We start from the raw sequence: 21,412 nt of genomic DNA, 5'->3' as shown, positions 1-21,412 counted from the left end.
TTGCCAGTGGACTGCTTCATAAGGGATGTGTAAGATGTGTTTGTTTCCCGAACATCCATATTCTCTGGTTAAAGGGTCTCTGCAGGTACTTAAATCAGACCAGGTCTGGCCTTTTTTTTACATTTAAGGCCCTCAAGGCGTAACTCTCACCAAAATGCAACCTAGGGTCTTTTTGTGTATGTACCCGAGTCAAACTTTAGTGTAAAAGCATATTTAGGATGGAAGCGCCACTTTTAGGATTTACCATATCATTGTTTTTGGTCAAATGGCCTTTTGAATGGGAGAGCTAGGGGCACTTCACACTAAGAAGGCTTGAAACTACAAGAAACTTTGCACGAAGTATCACCAGAGGCTCTACACATGAACTCGAGCATTGGGGACATTGTTTGTGTACACAGTTTACTAAAGAGAAAGATTTTTAACAACTCACTTTAGCTGATGTTTACGCTATCCGCCATCTTGTCAGTCAAAAAAGAATCTCCAAATACAAATGAACGGACTGCATTGGAGGAAATGTCATTCTTATATGAGGCTCCTTTTCGAACTACAATGTCAATATTGTTTTTCATAACAAGATAACAAGAAAACACTAAGCAACTGCACTTCTCTGTACCTGTGTATACTAAGTTCTGCCACATGTTACAGAACTTGAGAAAGTGAATAAAATATCAAGCCTGACAGCTCAGCTGCAACATTTATTTCTGTTAACTCCCACAATTCCTCTGTCATGCAAAGATTTTCACATATGTTTACTGTGTTGCTAAGGGCCGTTATATTAGGACTCATGGCTCTTGTTGTGGAAAACTTTTGTGCAAATCAAACACTGACGTCTCCTTTACCACTAAATCATCTTTGAATCGCAGTCACATCATCAAAAATACAAACTTAAGATATGAAACCTGACGTTTTTTTAATAAAAACACATTAACAAAAACAATAATCAGTGTTCCCAACAGGAACATTGTAGAGCGCCCTCTGGTGGACAAACTATGCAACGCCCATAACATGGTTGACAGTCCGTTTTAATGTATTTATTTGTCATTATAAATTATTCTGATTAATGACATGATTTGATCACGGCTGGAAATTTGCTCCACAAACATATCGGGGGTGGACAATGCATATGTATTATTGAGTTTAAAAAATCACTCCTATGAAATTATTTTTATTTTAATATATTTCTCCTAAATAGCATTTTAAATATCTGCCCTCCAAGTGTGATCTTGTTCTGTCTTTTCTTTGTAATCTATTCCTCCTCTCTCATGTTTCTCTCACTTTCTCTCTGTCCGCCTCCTTACATTCTCTCTTCAGGTTGATCGACTGATGGAGATGCATTTTAAGTATCTGGAGGCTGTTCAGCAGGCGGACAAGAGGATTGAAGGAGAGAAACACGTAAGCATCTCTCCCTTTCCTTTAATCCCTCCCTCCCTTCCTCTCACCCTCCCTCCTCCTCTCTGTGCTGTGTCATTTACAGTAGCTTTATATAAGGCAGCTTGCTGGATGGTTGTAATCACATGAACCATTGAGGTTTTCAGCATTACTCAAATGAAATGCCATCCAAGAGTGGTTATGTTCTATAGTATGTCTTTGGTGTTTTATTATCAACGTACAAACCCAATCAGCAGTTTGAACCATCTTGACCCTGTCTCTGTCCAAAGCTGAAATATACCTCTACACGCCATAGACCTGGATGGCAAAATCAGCACCGCTTTTTTACTGCTAATATTAATAACAGTCGGGCCTGTTAACCTAATGACTGGCATCAGCATCTATGAGTTTCTTCCAAATAGTCACCCCACACATTCATTTTCAATTCCACTTGAGTGAATTAAATCAGTGACAGACAATATTACAACAGCTTTTAATCTTTATAAACATTTCATATCAATGTGTTGTTTTGGTCCAGCTCCTTAGTTGTTGTTGCTGTACAATGACACGCATCATTAAATAGTATACCTTTACAATCAAGTCAAACCAGGCCAGTCTTCAGTGATTGTTTGCATTGTGCTGAGATTAGTATGTTTATATAATTCAGTCTGTCAGAGGGTCTTCTTTACTGTGCTTGTGAGAGAGTGGTCTACAGCTACAGAGACCATGGAGATATTTGCTTTGTGGCTTTTTAAGGTGCTCAACAGCTTAAATTCAATTGCTTTTACCAAAGGACTGCTCAGATGTTTATGCCCTTGTTTGGTCTCTTACAAAATGTACTTTACGGCATTCCTGCTTAGAAAAGCAAAATATGGGAGGCAAGAATGGAAATTAATAGAATTGTCCGCTGCAACGGGTGAATCACTGCTGGCTGACCACTGCGGCAGAGGAAGTTGTGTCTGAAATCAAAATCAATTGTAAAATCTGCTGCTCTGTTTTATCTGACACATACAGAGTGTGAGAGGCTATAAACAGGCGGAGATATGGAGAAACAGATACGGACAGAGAAACACATATTCAAAGACGCATTGCAAAGTTATTTTACCATAGTGCTCCGTTCTGGACCACAAGACAAAGGGACAGCACTGCAATAGTCTGTTATTTTCCAAACGTCTTTACCTTTTTGTTTCCCGTCGGCACTTCCAATTATTTTCTCCTGACTTTTAATGATTTTCAGTCCAGTGAGATATAATTAAAGCTGCCAATAATACTAATTCAGTAGGCCATTATATAGGCCAATATATTTTCTGTTTACAGAAATAATATTTAGTCAAAGCACATTGAAAAGTTGATTTTTCTTAACACATTAAATCAGTGATATTATTGTTGGCATTCCTATGCGGAGTGTTTGCACATTTCAAGATCCGCAAGTGTCTTCAACTAATTTACTTTCCAGCACAATGCACATAGAAACATTTTGGCATCTGGTCTTATTTAGCGTCACTTTGTGCAAATCAGAGGAACTGCGGTTGAGCTCATTGACAAATGTAGTCTATAACCTTGTTGACTGCATTACTGCCTGTTCAGACCGAGAACATTGCCAAATTAAATAACTCATTTGTTAAACTTAAGGAGGTAAACAACGGAATTGAGTTGTCCGTGTTACAAAGTAAACTACGGAATGTTTCCGCACATACTTGTATAGCTAATGCTGTGTACTGCAAGAGATTGAGATGGACAGACATACACTGATCATTGTTTTCATCATCATCATCTTTATTTATTTTAATGAGTTCTGGTCCTCACTGTATCGTTGGGCAAAATCTACTAATGTAATTAAGTCTAGTATTGAAGCATCCAGTCTTGCAAGCAGGGTTTAATTAAAACACCACATGAGCAGCACAACAAAAGGGGCGATACCACTCTCACTTGTCTACAAACTTGTAATTATCAATAGTATAATGACATATTCAAGAGAACATAAAAACAAGTGGATATTAATATTTGTTTTGTTTTAAGAGCTCATCATGGGTCTAATCTTTCTAAAAAATCTTTTTTCAAACCTCAAATCAACTGGCTGAGGAACAAATTCAGCAGGAACGGTAACCTTCCATTAGAATAGTCTACTGACAGTAAAACACAGACTCAAGTGCAATCCCATCACCACATCATGGTTTTCTTTAAAAAAAATAATAGTAATGGAATTGCATTGTAGTTGTTCCGACATCAACCACAACCCCTGATGTTATATATATGTTATACCCTGATGGGTTGCGATGGGTGATAAGATGTGCAGTTCCACACACGGTCACATTAAAACCTTGTAAGAAGAGACCAAAAACCATCACAGTCCTGCTGATCACAATATGACAGTTTACAGAGCAATGGGAAGCTTGATAGTTGTGTCTGAGGGCCCTATTGAGGTGTGTGTGTGTGTGTGTGTGTGTGTGTGTGTGTGTGTGTGTGTGTGTGTGTGTGTGTGTGTGTGTGTGTGTGTGTGTGTGTGTGTGTGTGTGTGTGTGTGTGTGTGTGTGTGTGTGTGTGTGTGTGTGTGTGTGTGTGTGTGTGTGTGTGTGTGTGTGTGCGCGTGCGCGTGGTGAGCTGTGGGCCAGACAGACCAATGGAGTGATACAGATAGAAGATAAGTAGCCAGGCAGGGGATAATGACTTCAACACACAGAGAGAGAGAGAGAAAGAGCATCCTGTCCTCAGAAGGGGGGAAGACAGGTGGAGGTACTGTAAATATCAGAACAGGGAGTGCCGCTAAAAGGAGAGAATTGGATAGTTAAAAGGGGAAAATGTGGGAAAATGGAGAAATAAAAAAGGGCTAGAGAAAGCATTCAAGTGAAAGAGGGAATGATGAAGCGGAGGGAGGAGTGGGTGGAGACAGATAAGTGTGAGATTCCTATCTAAAGATGACAGAAGATTAATTTCACAGACAGTTATCGTGGTGGGATTGCCGAGAAAAGGCCAGACAGTTTGACATTTTCTCTCCCTCCCTCTTTTTTTCTCCTTTTCACTCTACCTGTCTTCGTCTGTCGCTCTTCCGTCTCTTCCTCCGGGATGGCGAAAGCATGACTTTATGATACCCCGGTGATAAGAAACCTTGTCTGCGTAGGCCACTATCTTTTGAAGCCACACTGTTGGCCTTCCCCAGCCACACTTTGAGCCAGGAACACATTGGGCACAGAGTGGTAAAATACCTGTATGCGGCACAACAACAATATTCTATTTATTATACTACACCAAAAAACGTCTGTTGAAAAAAGTTGGAATGTCTTATTATATCTTTACCAGAGGTCAAACTCTCCGACTGCGTGTTATGAACATGTATCAATAGATAAGTTTCTTCTGCTTAACATTTTACAGCATTACACAGTTGCTAAAAAGCCTGCATGGATATAACATTCATATTGCAAATATCTTTTAGGAGAAAACTTATTTTAAGAACAAAACCAACTCTTGAATCAACCAAGTCACAGTACAAAAACTATATATGCAGAATAATCTAATCTTTAAAATAGGATTCAATATATATTGCTGCATAAGTGCTTAGGAAAAATGACAGGTGGTGCTCGAATTCTTGAAACAATGTTAAGTGACTCTTTATTTTTATTTTTATTTTTGGAGGGTGGAGCTTGTATGAAATGGAATGTTTTCAGGGATACATCTTCATGTGAACGTACCGACTTTCAGGAGCAAAAAAGGCAGAATTCAACCTTAAAAAAATCTGTGCTTTGTTACCCTAAACTGGGCTAAAATTAAAAAAATTGTCATCTCATGAAGCTTTATTTGAAAATATGTTTTAAACTAATTTCTCACTGCTTATTTTAAACGTTGTTACTGGTTCTTAGGTCGGATTGTCTTTTGCATTGACCCAATTTATTTATGGATTGTGTTAAGTCGTTCATGCTTGTTTGTGGATTCTTGTTGTCTTGTAGTGGGTCTAAAATGACACTACTGCAACATATTGAAGGTCGGGTTTCTTTCCCAGTGTAGCCCACTAGATTGCACAGAAGGCTGCTGTTCCATTCCTACCTTTACAACTCTTAACACTGAAATCACCTAAATGATACTTTAACTCACAATCAGCAATCACAGCTTCCACCAAATGTCAAATTTTGTAAAATAAGGTGATAGACGCCAAAACCCAGTTCTGTCCAGCACCTCAGCTGAATTGGCCGCCGTCAGCAGCAGCCTTTTATCTCTCTCTACCATGCCTTTTGGTTTCCCCTAGTTAAGCCTGTTTTTAAGGGGCAGTAAGCAAAATGTTTTTCCTCTGCAACATATTATCCACAGATTTCTCAGGAGGATAGCAAAGAAAAAGCTGCTGCTGCTTTTTCTCCCTGTCTCCAGCCCAGTCCCTTTTTAATAAGCTACTTATTTTCCTCCCACCTTAGTATCTCCTCTCTTTCTATCCTTCTTATTTTCTCCCTCTCTCCCTTAAAGCTGCTTTTCTTACCCTTTATTTCTAATTTTTGACTCCCTTCTTCCCCCTTGTCTTCTTTACTTTCATCTCTTTTCTTCTTTTGTACTACTCCCCAACATCCATAACTTCTCGTCTGTCTTCCCTTAAGTGCTGTGTTTTTCTCCCCATGTAGTCTCCTTTATTTTCTGATCCTTTTCTGTTGCATCTTTTTGTTGCATCTTACAAACTGTTACTGTTTTTTACTTGCTTGGGGTCCACTCAGTAACACCTTTTCTTTCTTTGCATCTTTTTTATGCATCTTTTTATTCTTCCTCCTCCTTTATTTCTGTCTTACTTCCAGTCTTTCACAGCACCTCCTCTCTTATCCTTCCCTCCATCATATCCTCACACCTTATCCCTGTCCTTCCTTCCTTCCTTTTGTTTTAATTCTATTTCTTCTCTTCTTCTTCCCCTCTAATGCAACTGCCTTCACCTCTCTTTCTCCACCTCTTTCCTTCAAAACCTTCCGCCAGCTCTCAGGTTGTTGGTAACAGCTCTTGGAGATTGATGAGGCTCAGCAAAACATGGCTGAGGCCGACCTCAATACTGTAAAATGCTTGAGTGCACTTTCCTAGCACCCAAGAACGCAGGTGCTCGCTGTGTGTGTGTGTGTGTGTGTGTGTGTGTTTTTGTGTTTCTGTGTGTCTGTCTCTGTCTGTATGTTTCCTGTACTGGGCTGTAGCAAGAGTGTACAGCAGAAATGGCCTGGTTTAGCATTGCTGACAGTAGACATTTTAACACCAGTCTATGTTAAGTTGACATTTCTTTTGCACCTGGATGTTATATATTTAGTTTTTAGTCTCTCTTTCTCACTCTCTCTCCCTTCCTCCCCCCCCCCCACACACACCCCCGTCCTCAGTGTACTTGTGTTTGTCACATCATGCTTGTCTTCTTTTTATAATTGCACACTCTTCCCTCAATCTCCCTCACTTATCACTCCTTCAGAAATCACCATTCATTCAGTTTTTGAGGATGAAGGAGTGGAACACAGCAGCGCTGAGAAATGTTCCACTCATGTAGTTCAACCGGCGCAATCATGTTTGGACTGGTTTATTTTACCTTTAGAGCTTTTACCTCTTAAGTCCACTGTGGTTATACTTTCTTTCTTTCTTTCATTGCACCAAATGTTACACCAAGATGCCTGAAAATGTCTCCGTCCTCTTTTTAAACGTTTATGTAACTGATTTTCTTTTCAGTATGTTTACAATGGAACTTATTTTTAACGGCTAATACGTTTTTGAGGAAACTGCAGCATTACAGGGGACAATACAGGGGACCTAATGAAAGACAGGAATGCATTGTGCTTTATTAATGTATCCCTTTTAAATAGAGTAAAGCCAATGCTTGCGACACGTTGCGAATAGAGTTTGGGTTTGATATCCTTTTATCCAATCTGAATCCAGAACTCAATTCATTATAAAACCCATGTTTGTACAAAAGATGCAACATATGATAGGAAAATTGGAAAATATGTATCTGGCATATTAAAATAATAGTAGCCTATTGACTGGCTTAACTTATTTTTCACAAGCAACTTTCTCTAGTACTAAAGGTCCTGATTTAGAACTTTTAATCTGAACAACTTTATTGATATGAAAAACAGTTTAACTTAGGAGAATGCAACTCCTGAAAGTGACATGACGTGATCAGCTAGATTGTGTATCTAAAGAAGATGTATCATTCGGTTTGTGTTGTGGGAACCAGAAAATGACGTACCGTTGTACAGTGGTGTTACATATATTTGGCTGAGTACAGACACCAGCTGCAGCAAAAGCATTTAAACCTGAAAACAGTTTTATTTTGGCCCGCCATCAAGTTACTCACAGAATAAACGTTAATTAGCAACAGCTGATTTGCCATGGAAACTGACTGCATTGGCTAAAAATGAGAAGCTGATAGCTGAATGTTTTGTACGCTACTCTCCTAATAAGAGAGGAGAGATACAAGGTTCTATCACAGAGTTCTCGCTGTTTGTTACAGCGGGAACTCCAGTCCAAAGGACTGTACTACGAAGCAAGATTTGGCATTAACAAGGTAACTTCAGGTTCAACCCAGGGTTGCTGTATCACGACAGTGGATCAGTTGTTACCGGGTTCACTCGTCGTGGTAACTTGCTGAATACCTAAGCTGGTCAGGAGCAGGTTATGTTGGAGTTTAGAGATCAACCGGTGTAAAAGCACAGCCTACTGACCAATCAAATACTCGATTAATAACGGCGTCACCGTTCTTAGTAGATCAGCTTGAGAGAGGGAGAGAGAGAGAGACACGCTCATTAAAGTTAAAACATTTAGAGACCGACAACCCAATTAACATTCCCTGATGGGTATCTTTATGAAAGATCTATATTTTTCAGCGGATGGAATTACGTACATGCTGTTTGTGTTTTACAATGATAAAAGTAGCCTACTGATTTTGTAATGGTTGGTTGAGTGATGGTGCTTTCGCCGTAAAATTAATAAATATAAAAACATATTCAAATGGTGGCTGAGTGAGTTTAATTTACAGGATTACGTATAGGTCGTCCTTCTGAGCCGTGTGTTGCCAAGGCGCGCATTTGAATTATGTTTTAATATTTTTTATTTGCTATGAGATCGCTTACAACTAACAGGATACCAACTGACATAATAGGCTACAGCAACGACAGTGTATGGGAAGCTAAAGTGTAATTATGGTCAGATCTTGTGCCTGACTGATGTGGAAGTTAAATTGATAAGCGTTGTGATTTATGCATTTACAGCGTCGGCTGTTTTTTGCCAGCTTTTCTTCTGTTTTAGGAAGCAGTTTTACTGAATTTTGCCTGTAAAACCGTGTCGGTGTTCTTCATATTTATGTAGAATTATAGTTTGCTCTTATGTGAAATATGCGGCTCTACTAGATGTTTGCAATTGGTCATGCTGTGCAAACACCTCTTTTATGTAAACGCACACACCGCTGGATTGGGAAACCCCTGATTGATTTAACTAGTTGTTAACCACCATCGTGACACAGGTTATGCAGGACCACGGTTTTTAGGGTTAGTGAAGCCGGGTAGATTTTACATACAAAAAAATCCGCCCCCCCAACCCTACCTGAGCCCGTGCACGTTGTGTCCGAGCCCAGCCCCACTCTTATGAGCCTGATTTAAACCCCACAATTTTTTTTAAATGTGGGCCGTTATGACCGACATTCTCAACTACAATTCTGACTTGTTTGAACTACAAAATTCTGTTGAGAATTATCTAAATGAATATTCCAACAAGGACGAAGCATGTAAAGTGCGTTGTTTGTTTATTCAGAATGGAATGAATCGCAAGTGGATCCAAATGAAGAAAAGAAAGAAAACTCGACCCTAGCTCCCTCCCTCAGCCAAATAGTGTGGGTAACAGATCAAGGCGGTAGCATAATCAAAATCCTGGAACCATATAGGAGATTTTCTTGTCTTGATCATCTAATTAATACTGTCTGCTTGCCGACACACTGGCCGCACTGCCCAAAGCTACGGGAGAAGCTGGAGAGGCATAGCTTTCTCCCCACCTCATTATGCTAAGAAAGTAATGATTAAATAAACACAAATGCTTGATCAAGGGCCTGGCCTGGCCTGGCCCGGCCCGGCCCGAGGATAGTGGCAGAACATTTCAGCCCGACCTAGCCCGGGCTCGGGCAAAGAATCTACAGTAAACTCTAGCCTGGGGGGGTGTTTTCCTCAACAGACACAGTGGGCAACAATGACACCATTTCACGCTGGATATCTTACTTTGACAAGCAACACATAAGTGAAATGTATGTTGTATCTCACGTGTTTTCAAACCGCATTTTTTGTTTATACAAGAGAAAAGATTAGTATGAAGTATTAATGACAGATTTTGCAAATGCTCTTCTGGTTACCTTCACCAGCTCTGATAAAGTGCACACAAGTTAATCATTAGACTGTAGTCTTGTGTAGCTTGAATGTTTGAAACATCTTTTGTATTTTGCCTTTTTTGCCATATGTTGGCAGTTTGAGGGCAGCTGTCAAAGATGAGGAATAGCTCCTTCAAACTTAACACAAACAAACTGTGTCCCATGGTGGGAATGCTGCGTTGTTCTTAGTAGCTGTTAACATTGTGGTTTTGCTTTACCCCACTTTGCCAACAAACTCTTAATTGATGTGTACCCAAAGTACAGGTCTGTTGTGTTTTGGGAGATTATCATAACTTGAAAATTAAGCATGTTGCCTTACACTCTCACAAAGTTTTAATTCTTTCCCCAAAGTTTAAATTATTGTCAACCTCTATCTCTGTTTTTTTAATGAGGATATCTAGCCTCTGTCATTCTGGTATTTGTTTAAGCCCTTTAAAGAGCATTTTGTCTTACACACACACACACACACACACACACACACACACACACACACACACACACACACACACACATAGCCACAGTAGGTTTTTGCAAAGTGCTGACAAAGAAATCACTTTAATTTGGCATCTAAGCATCCCAGTGGAAAAGAAAGCAATGGAGTAACAACTAGCGCAACACATACACATGCGCACATACACACACACACACACACGTACATGGTTTATAATATGCACAACACTCTCACTGCACAAACAGTCTTCCATAAATCATAAACACCCCATGGCGCAAACAAACACACACACACACATGCAATGCGACTAAGTTACAGTAAAGGGACTGAGACTGAAAATCACTGCTTATTACTTTGTCTGTACTGTAGCCAGGCTGCCAGGCTCCCCTGCGGTTGCAGTAATTGACTTGTCCAATCCCTCCTTTCAACACGTTATTCTTTCTCTGCTTCTTCTGTCCGGTGTTTGCCAGAGGGACTGAGCTGCCACACAAAAGATATTGGCTGCAATGTCAAAACTCACAAGTGGACAAAACTCTGCTGTTGTAATGAATACTGCCACATTGCTTGCGTGTCTGCTCTGGTTTTAATATCCTAAATGTCCAGCTCCACTGCTCCCAATAATGAATATTTAATGCTCCTGTCATTGTTCAACACCTTGCTCTCAATGTACACATTCAAAGGTCCAGGTTGGTTCTTTGTGTGTTGAACATCTTTTCTTAGTTCCATAATGGTGAGGCTCCCTGGAGTGAGGAGCAATTGACTTGCCTCAGACCTTATTTGAAAATGTATTAATTCTTTCTCTTTTTTACTCTTGACAAGTCCACTTATAACTATAGTGGACCTAAGAGGGAGGAGTTATTGCAGGTGTCAAGTGTTAGAAAAGTAGACAATGTAAGGTCACTTAAAGTTGGACCACTTTTAAGTCTTTAATGGGCATGAAACTCCTCTGGGTTAATCATGTGTAAAAAAACTGTTTGGAAATATCTTTTTCTTTGGCAAAAAATCCAATGTACTGTATACGCACGCCTGTGTGGCTACCTAAAAGTTACCAAAGGCAACGACAGGGTGTTCTTGTTACAGCTCTGATTTGTGGCTGCTTTTATTTGTTTGAGGCAGGAAATTCAATTCAGGTTTAGCTAACTATTTAATCTTGTTATCTATTAGGTTAAGGCAAGCTAACTGTTATAACCATTTAACCTACATTACTTTTGCTTGTGTTTCAAAGGTGTGTCCTCTCTTAGCTAACCATTTCAACCATTTATCTGCAACAATGGCGCCACATGGTGATCTGGTGTTACAATTCAATCCGGTGGGTGGGTATACTGTGCAGTCAGCTTATTGTAGCAAGTAGCTTAATGGTTATTTTGACAATACATTTACTAAAGATCCTCGTCACAACAGTTTGGGTGGTTTAATTTGGATTGTTATTTTCAACCTAAAAACAATTATCTCTATGTTTTAATCAAATCATAATTTCTAAATTTTTCAAGTTAGTTGAGCTTCACTCTAAACATTCTACATACACCACTTCAGTAAGTTCTCCTTGAGACCCTGCGGCCATATTGTTTCCTATGGTTGGGATAAAGTCCAGTCCCTCTGCAGCTAATAGGCTGACGGACCAGCCGTAATGCAAACGTGGATATACAGTAATTGAGTTGTCAAAGTACTTCTCAGAAAAGGCCTCTAGCTGTCCTTTGCAGTGTTGGCCATGAGCGGTAATGAGGACAACAGGAAGTAGACTTGCTTTCTGTGTGAAACAATAAGAGAAAATGCAAACACAGGGTGTGTGTTGCACATACATGCATGCTGTTTTCACTCCCCCCCCCCACATGAATGTATGGTGTCTTATCTATTGGCCATTATCCTGTATTTTGTATCTTTGAGAAATTTGTGTAACATGGCTGCAAGCTACTGTATTGGCTCCAAATAATAAGTAGAGTTGTCCTGGAAACTGAGATCTTTTTTTTTCCTACAGGACAGAGAGACAACACAGTTTACATGTAAACAGCTTTTGTTGCATGTTGTTTTTGCATCTGTAATGAGTGCTAGTTCACAGCAACAAGGCCAAGCTGTGGGACTGATTTACAATGCGATTACTCTCTGCTTTGTAATAAAACAGAGTTCTGGGCTAGTGTTTTACCCAGAGGACACAGATCAGAATGCCCTACATTCAATGGCTTTCTTATTTTTTATCTGCATTGCTTTGCATCTTTAATAAGCTACAGTTGACTTTGTACATTAGGGCATTGTTCTAAAGTTGATTCGGCTTGTGTTTTCTTCTCTTAGGATGATATCAGTAAAGCAGGATGACATTCTGCTTTCAGAATGCAATGTCTCAAGATATGTTGTTTTGCGTCCCAGCAGTGCAACCTGCAGCTCAAATGGTTTTCCCAGAATAGTCTAGCACTGTAGTCTTCAGGAGTTTCTCTTTTGATTGAGCTGTTTTAATGAGCTGAACTTCACAAGATATAATTGGGTTTTACAGTGTAATTGATCTTTAAGGGCAAGGGCTTTTGAAATCTTTAATTTTCTCTGAGATTAAATAATTGCGATGTAAATGTCAAGTGTGGTACCCTTTAGCCCATCGCTAAAAGCTATTTGTTTTCATTAGGAACGGTTTGAAAAGTTGCCCTGTTTTGTTGTTTTTTTCAATTTACTGTGTCATATACTGTAGTACATTTTGCTCTTTTTTTGTGTTGGGTCATCCTCTCTGAGACTAAAATGGATGCAGACTTGTGAGTGCATGAACTAAACTATTGTACAGTTTCTTTTTCTGGCTTTCTCATCACTCAATATTTCCCACACTGGATGTTAGATGAAAAGTGAACCTAGTTACTCCCAGATCCATGGAAGTTTAAACACCTTAAATACGATTTTTTTCAGTGTAAACCAAAAAAAGAGACTGAGAGGAAAGAGGGACAGTCTGTATGAGGCAATAATACAGTATACTGACAATAATAATACTTATATTTACTTTGTTTACATTTCTGAATGTGCATTTGTTAACCACCATTCAATTCAAATGTGACTGAACTAAAATAAAACAACACATTGTAGTTTCTTTATTTATTACCAAAGCATTTATTCGTAGAACAGTTAACATTAGGAAAATGTGAAAAATTGCATTACAGGTAGATTTAATAAAATTCCTCACTGCAATAATGTAATGGTATGTACAGCCTTAACTTTCTTCCTACTATCCATGCATAGACGTAAAACTGTGTGACAGCAAAACACACTAACGCACACGATGTTTGTGCTTCTGTTCTACTCCAATGGTTTACACTTCAGACTCCCCTCTCCCCTCAGGTCTGCTTCTTAATCTCTAATGATGATTAATGTGGACTGTGCGCTTATTGGCAGCACTGTGTTATTGGCATACTGACAGAGCTGTTAAGATGGATAACTGTGTGTGTGTGTGTGTGTGTGTGTGTGTGTGTGTGTGTGCGCGTGTGTGTGCGTGCGTGTGTGTGTGCGTGTGCGTGCGTGCGTGCGAGTCCCAGCAGTGGAGACCCCACTTTTTGCAGCTTAGCCCTGAAATCAATTGATTTGTGTGTTTGGTCGATGGAGAAAATGGATTTGTGGAAAAGGCTGAAAAACAACACCTAAATTAAACTTTCTCTCTGGTTTTCTGGGTTTGTTTTCTGTTTTAAAGGTGCAGAGAACAATAGAAAGTAAATTGTGATTTATTCATCTCATCATGCATAAAAACCTGTTTATTATGAGTGTGTTTTAACTTTATGTGTCTGTTCAGGAGATGGTTCGTCGGGGAGAGATCCTAGATGACGGCATCGAGGATGAGTTCTACCTTCGCCGCCTGGACGCTGGACTATTTGTCCTTCAGTTGATCTGCTATATTATGGTGGAGATCAGCAACTCAGGGATATCACAGGTACACACACACACACACACAGACACAGACAGCTAGACAGACAGACAGACAGAGTCATTAGGGTTAAGTATTTTTGAGACTTTTCAGACAAACTATAAAAGCAGACAGGAGTCAGTTGTTTTTTTTATGAGCACTGCGGCCAAATGACTCATCCGCAATCAAGTGTAGGTTTCACTGGACTACTTGAGTACACCCCAGCACTTTGCACTGCTGCTTAAAAATCTGCAGCGTATCGTTACTCACTTTCTTTTTAACAAGTCCTATCAACTGCTAGCATTTTAGGACATCTGTCCCATTTCTGAAATGACATGATTCCAGGTTTGACAAAAGAGATATACTGCATGTATATATATATATATATATATACTGATTTCTTTGCTTTTTGGTCATCTTTTTCTGCATTTAGTTGCAGCAGAGGGTCCATCAAATTCTCAACCTGAGAGGAGGCTCTGTCAAAGTAGTGCGACACACCATGAGAGGTAAGTAACTTTATTTTCTTTAATACGGCCATTTCTCAAATAAAATCAACGTCTAATAACAAACAATGGTATTGTAAAACTAAAATAAATAAATACCATTACCTGTACTGTGCTATCTCCCAATATAACAACATAGGCAGTCGTTGCTCTGCTTTTTCTGCGCTCATCTGCTGTGATTACTGCAGATATTTTACAACAAGGGTTTATGGCCCTCCATATTGCTGGGGGGCTTTAATGTAAAACATGAATTTTAGAATAAGGAACAAACTAACGTGACTTCTTTCTAAAATATGATACAAAATAAACATATATAAGAGGTTGAATTAGAAAGGGTTTTCTTCCATCTCTTCAGTTCACCTACTTTTAAAGTAATGTATGTACTTGTACTTTAAACAAATAGCCTAATGCATTTACTGACAAAACACAATAACAATTATAATGCATTTTTACTTATAAGTTGAATGAATGAATGCATGAACTAGGTATGGTTTGACTACAATACCAAACCCAAGTGGTAGTGTCTGAGTACAACTATGAATCCCTATCAGATATAAAAGTTGCCCTAGCCCAAAAACACAAATCCTTTACCGCTCAGTGAAAAAGAATAAAATGAGAAAAGTCAGATGTATTTAGTTGGGGTGACCCTGAACAGACCGCTCAAATTTGATAAAAGGACAAGGACAATCATACGGTTGAATCATTGCAGTGGTAGAAAATGTGATCATGAAACAAAGGATCATTCTATTGAGGTTATCTAAGGGTGCTGAATGTCAGATTTTACGTAGAATTGCTTGGTTTCTTCCAGTAAATCATGATAGACAGCCTATTTTGGAATTAATTTATCAATCCATCCGAGCAATCACACAGAAACGTAGCACAAGCAGAGCACTCAACATGTTTTTAAATTTTATTTTATGGCATATTATCAGCAGTGGGAGAAACTTAGAAACAGCTGTTTGTGTTTGTAGCTCTATCGGTCTATTGCTGCAATGGGGGGGAAATATATTAGGGCCCAAAGTTCTGTTTTTAACCAAGCAAGCAAGCAGGCTGAACCAAACTAAGTAAACTTGTGGCCTCGGGTGTATTTCAGCTCTTTTGTCTGTGTGGAAATAATGTCACAAATGAGAAGAACAACAACATCTATCAGTCCACTGTAATCTACTATAGGCAAGACTTAACCAATGAGATTTGACAATGTATCCTCGGGGAGTCCCAGTAGTCACAAAATTTGGCATGGCAAAAATACACATTACACTTACACTGCTCCTAAAAAAATTCTGGTTACTTTTGGAGAAGCATTTTATTGACAAATGTTTTTAAATCCTGTTTCCTAGTGCTTCTTCCACTGGCAAGGAAGCAGCATTTCAGGGGGAAATGTTGGTATAATCGCTGTTCTTTGGCTGTGGTTGTAAATACATTGTAAGCCCATGCTGCTTGCCTGCCAATTGGAATATACTGTATATAAAGGCTATGAATAACGTCACTCTTCCTTATAGGGCTGCACATTGGCCAAAATGATAATCCCGATTAGTTTTTATCAATATTGAGATCACAAATGATTATCACGATTATTTGTTGATTTTAACCATAACAAATTATATTGTCACATAAAGCAGTTATAAATAACCTATAGGCTATTTATAACTGCTTTCACATCCATATTGTGCACCCATATTGTGCTAGAGATCTTCTGCTAGTCCAGGACTAAAAAGCATATCTGTATTTTTCGGTCGAATAGCGATACACGTTATATACCTCCATTATTTATATATATATATATATATATATATATATATATATATATATATATATATATATATATATAGAGAGGGGGTATTATATTTTTTTTTTTTTATTTAAGTGGCCTAAATATTTAATTAAAGGTCGAAGCCACTTTTCACATAAGCTTTTATTAAAACACATTGGGATTTAAAATGTAAAATCAGGGATTGAAAATAAACATCTGCAATATATGTTTACATTAAAATTATCTGAAATACATAGCCCTAGGATAAATTTAAAAAAATTATCTCTGGAAAAGCTCCTTTACTTGTTTTCAACAACAGTAACAGGCTGATTAAAAGAGGGGGAGTGCGTATGCAACTCACAGTGACGGCTGACTCATTATGAATGGGTCCAGCACAGGTTGAATGGCGGGTCAGCAGAGTTGCACACGATGTGTGTGAAATGTCTGTATCGACACCGCGCTGGCCATGAGTCACATCGACTCACACACACTCAACGACCTGAAGTTAGTTGCATTCAATACCTTTTTTTTTTTTTTTTTGCCATGGCCGCCGCAATAGCAGAGTTACCAGCTGAAACACTGGTACAAATGCAGTTTTGCCTCTCATGCTTAACAATATACAGCTGTGTTAATAACAATTAAAACTGTAGACAAATGTCAGATGTGTAGGCGGTCGCCACTGTGTCTTTCCATGTTTCTGGGAGCCGTGTGTGAGTGAATGGGGTCGGGGCTTACTATCCTCGGTGACTGTCTACATCTAGAAACTAAACTGCGCGGTGCAGGGAGCAACTCTGACTGGCACATGATCAGACAGTGGTTTACAGAGCGGTAAAACTTTGCAAAAAAAAAAAAAAAAAACTGGAGCATTCTATGTTCTATGAACAGAGGATGATAAAGGGATCAATATTGCACTGCTAAGGTATACAATGCTACGGGGGACTTTAAAATTATGCAATAAATGAACAAATCAAGCATCTGAAATATCCAGGTATGAATGAATATAAGTTTTTAATGCCTACTTCACATTAGCTGAGTACAGATGGTAAAACAATACGCAGCAATGTGCTGCAGTTCTGCATTGTAATCTAATCATATTGTCATTGTGAGAGGAGCGGAGACTGCCATTCATTGTTTTTTTTCCCCCATCCAAAGATTTCCTTTCCTGCTGTATTTGTTTTGTGTTTGGTTTTCAAAGACCTAGCAGGTGTGTTTTTCCTTCCCGGTGCGACATCCATCCTTCCTGTATCATTGTCCAATAAAGCTTGAGGACGAGTCTCGATTTACACACCCTCTGGCTCCCGGTGGCACGTAGCTCTGTAGATAGAACCATCCGTCATGCATGGAGATGCCAGCCATCGTGGCAATTCTCCAATCCTCTGTGTGTGTGTGTGTTGTCATCTGTACATTTGCATACACGTGTGCCTGGCTTGTCTGGGTAGTTTTCACAGGACGTTTTGTGCTTACTATTTTTTGGGGTGTGCACATTATGTTTGCTGTTAGAATGTTTACATAATTATCTTTGCATACATGTCCTTGCTTGTTTTCATGTGCATATGTTTTACATTTTAACATATCTTTGAGAATCTCAGTTTGAGAAGTCAATGCACGTGTGCCTGTTAATTTTTGCTTTGTTTAGCTTGCATATTTTACTTTTGTGCATTTGCATGTGTATACTTCAATACAACACTTCATATGTATTTATTTGCATGTTGTGTGTACTTGTCCTTGCATGATCTTGATGTGACTTTTTGTTTTCGTCGTAAAGTGTTTGTGTGTGCGTGTGCGTGCGCGTGCCCTTTCCATTGGGCCACACCATGGAGCCTCTCCCATTTCAAGTGCCCCGCCCGGCCAATGGGAAGCTGCAGAAGAAGGTTAAGCACATGCAGTGTGTCACCGGCTCTGCCATCTTGACCTTCATGGCTTTAGCGCGCTGAATGAGAAGCAGTTGTGCAGGAAGGACAGGCTTAGCACACTGGGAGGAACAACAGTGAACAACCCCTGTGAGGTTTTTCACTTCAAAAACTATAGGCAGGTTATGTTTATAAATGTGAACATTTCTTGGACTAACTGTAAATGAGACTGTATCTAGCATTTCAGAAAACACTAATGGAGAAACTATACAACAAGAATAGAAACAGAGGACATTCAGGGGAGATGAAATTTGCTTTCTGGCGCACTTGTTGCAGTCCACAGCTATGGGCAACACTACAGGAATAGGGATCTTTCCCAGTGACACGCTAATTTTCTCCATTGCCTTTGCGTGAAGTTATGCTTTATCAGAACTAGTTTGTAGGACGTGTTGTCTGACCTCATCAGATGGGGGGGGACTTTTTTTTTAGCTTTTTCCAATCAACCACAGCGGAAGTTGAAGTGAAAAGCCAGTGATTGTGAGGGGGTGAGACGTGATAATATTTAAATACAGAGATAACCGTGCACATTTACACATAGACAGTCTCTTGTGGAAGACATTTAATATGTTGGATTACGTTGTTCACATGAAAAGAGATTTTGAGGGGAGATCCAAGCCTTACTCCTTACTTTTTATTTTATTCTATTTTTTAAACCAATTTCATGAAGAGACAAAGAAAAACATAGGGCCAAAAAACTCCACTATTATCCCCCCAAAAAATGTAAATACCCCTTTACATGGAAAATGTCATTCAACATGATTAGCATAGCGATCAAGATCTGAGCATGTGCAGCGGCACCCGCCCAACATGGAACTACTCTCCAAAGATCAGAAATGCAGATATAGTACTGAAGTAATCCGTTACCCAATGTGACAGCATGGCTCTTTTATTAGTTGGCTATGCATGCTATGTGTTAATGCTGGCGTTTTCCTTGAAAACTGCTATTTACAAAGAACAGCTCTGCAGATGGCTGGCTAAACGTAGCCACACAGATTAGCTGGCGATTTATCCTGTGATGGTCTCATTTTAGTGAAATCTTTTCAAAATGCATTATTTCAGATCTTGCACTTTCATATTTGCCTGTTCATTGTATCCCCACATACTGCATAAAGAGTATTGTTGTTCTGATGCATTTGATAGCATTATGGTGGTGGTAAAATGACCACACCACAGGAACATCTGTCCCAGCTGGATCAGACCTGTTTCAGACTGGTATAACAGCGTTTTGAACGAGAGCTCTGTGTGCAATCACACACTATGACTCCTACAGTGTGTCCCTTTCCTTGGCTGCTGCAGAGACTGCTCCTGGAAATGATTCTCCTTGTACTCATGGCAGATCAGTCCCAGTCACTAACCTGAGTAATGGCGATGCTCAGTACTGTATTGTCCTCTGGCGTGTTGCCGTGGTGACAGAAGGAGAGAGTACCAGCATGTCAAAGAAAAGGTTCTGCATAGAGTTGAAGAGTCACCGTATCTTTGACCTTTCTGTCTGTGGCTGACTGCACCACCACTTATAGACATGGAGACACACACACAAACACACACACAGGCACAATGACATGCTAGCCATGAAAGAGGCTGTAGTTTTTTTTTCATGTTTTTGTTGAGTCTCTCTCTGTGTCCCCTTACTTGTTTTTTTCAGTCAACCTTAAAACTTTTTTTTACTTCAGAAACATCCCACTCTTCTGTGGATCTTATGCAAATCCCTGTTGCTGCCATTCAAGGCTGCTCCGGAAGCTGCTTATCTTCCACACTTTCAAATAATGGTCCAGCCTTACACTGTAATAACTTTACTCCCAAACTTTATGATCTTTCTTAGGCCAATTCAGACCTCTGTACTCTAGAGTGGGCGACTGTTGCACTGTGTCTTCTGACCTGGACTAATAACCCTGTCTCTTGTGTATGTCTAGAAACGGTTCACATACGGGACTGCTGTGCCCTCCTTCCCACTCATATCTGATGCTGCTCTTAACTTAAATCCATGCCTGCCAGATTTATTTCTCTACTCCTCTATTATACAGTGGTAGAAAGGAACTACTGTATAAGTACATTTACATGCGTTAAATATAAACATTCTTTGCGAAGCACTCCTTGTTTCACCATTTTAAGGACGTTTCCAAATTAGGAAAGAATTGATACCAATTAAATTTTTGTCACTATCATATCAACTAACTGTGTATAAAGAGGCATAAACTAATAAATAAAGAGGTACTATGCAGACCATTTTGATTCCATTCTTTCAATTTTACCTTAAATGAACTGGTTTAGATATTTAGGCTAAACTAGAGAATTGATCATCTGGGCGTATGTTTCTTGCCCATTTAAACTTAAACTTTTAGCAATTGCGGTATTCTGAGACATCAGCAATTACATTGGTGTGTACAATGTTATCATGTCTTACAAATGATTGCCAAAACTACAAAAATAAGACCCTATATGTAATAAACTGGAATGATCTAAGTTAATGTGGGAGGTCTCTGCTCAGTCCTATTATGTCTGTCACTATCCTTTATGGACTGTCTAATGACATAAAAACACCCCTCCCCCGCACAAAAACCAAATCTCCTTGGTGTCTTTGACAGCCATGTTTCGTCCTCCACAACCCTGTAGGCTCTTGTCAGGAAAGACCTCTTCATTGTCTTACTCTGTAGTGTCTCCCAGAGAAAACTAGTCTTTTTCATCTTTCCATCCCGACATCCCTGGGTTTAATGTGTAATCCCTGCCTCAGAGCGAATGCCTGGATTCCGCTGGGGCTGCGGCAGCTGCAGCTTTCTCTTTCTGCACATTAGACTCACAAATCGACCGTCGGAAGGTCTCCAAGGCCTTGTGTGGGAGGCAAACGCGTAGAATGAAGAAAAACAGGCAACTGGTCAGAAGCACACAATGAAGTACGAGTACTATGTACAGAATAATAATTTTCTTTCAAAGGAAAGATCTTGCAATATGATTTTTTGGACTAGGGACTGGTTCTCCATAATACAAAACAAATACTGTAGCTTGATTTTACGGTTATTCATACGTGGGTAAAATGAGGTCTACTGAAAAGTGATCACTTTTTCCTGAGGTTACACCGTCTCTTGACTTCTTACAAATTATTTAGTATTTTAAATGAATGGGGGAAGGAGCGATCAATGGCCAACTTAACAACTGAGGAGCAAGGGAACTGGCAAAAGAGGTGCCCTGGGGCCCCAGACTGACGGGTTCACTGGGTGTTAATT

The 21,412-nt window shown here is 39.4% G+C and overlaps 1 protein-coding gene and 1 long non-coding RNA gene across 5 annotated transcripts in view; both read left to right on the top strand.

Annotated features, from left to right (window-relative positions):
- The window catches only part of ctnnbl1 (catenin, beta like 1), an 87,043-nt gene that overhangs the window by 48,731 nt on the left and 16,900 nt on the right, over positions 1-21,412 (top strand). For all 4 annotated transcript variants that reach the window (XM_034877113.1, XM_034877112.1, XM_034877111.1 and 1 more), the window contains 3 exons: positions 1,312-1,392; positions 13,921-14,058; positions 14,465-14,537. In XM_034877113.1, the coding sequence (XP_034733004.1) occupies positions 1,312-1,392; positions 13,921-14,058; positions 14,465-14,537 (292 nt within the window). The remainder of the gene's footprint in view (positions 1-1,311; positions 1,393-13,920; positions 14,059-14,464; positions 14,538-21,412) is intronic.
- LOC117947825 lies at positions 2,686-9,481 on the top strand. Its single transcript, XR_004657328.1, has 3 exons — positions 2,686-2,697; positions 8,498-8,507; positions 9,332-9,481. It is a non-coding gene; the product is annotated as an uncharacterized LOC117947825 (long non-coding RNA).

The sequence above is a fragment of the Etheostoma cragini genome, chromosome 7, assembly GCF_013103735.1.
Source record: "Etheostoma cragini isolate CJK2018 chromosome 7, CSU_Ecrag_1.0, whole genome shotgun sequence".
NCBI classification, from domain to species: Eukaryota; Metazoa; Chordata; class Actinopteri; order Perciformes; family Percidae; genus Etheostoma; species Etheostoma cragini.
Note: the sequence above shows the minus strand (reverse complement) of the source record. Positions and strands in the feature narration are given on the sequence as shown.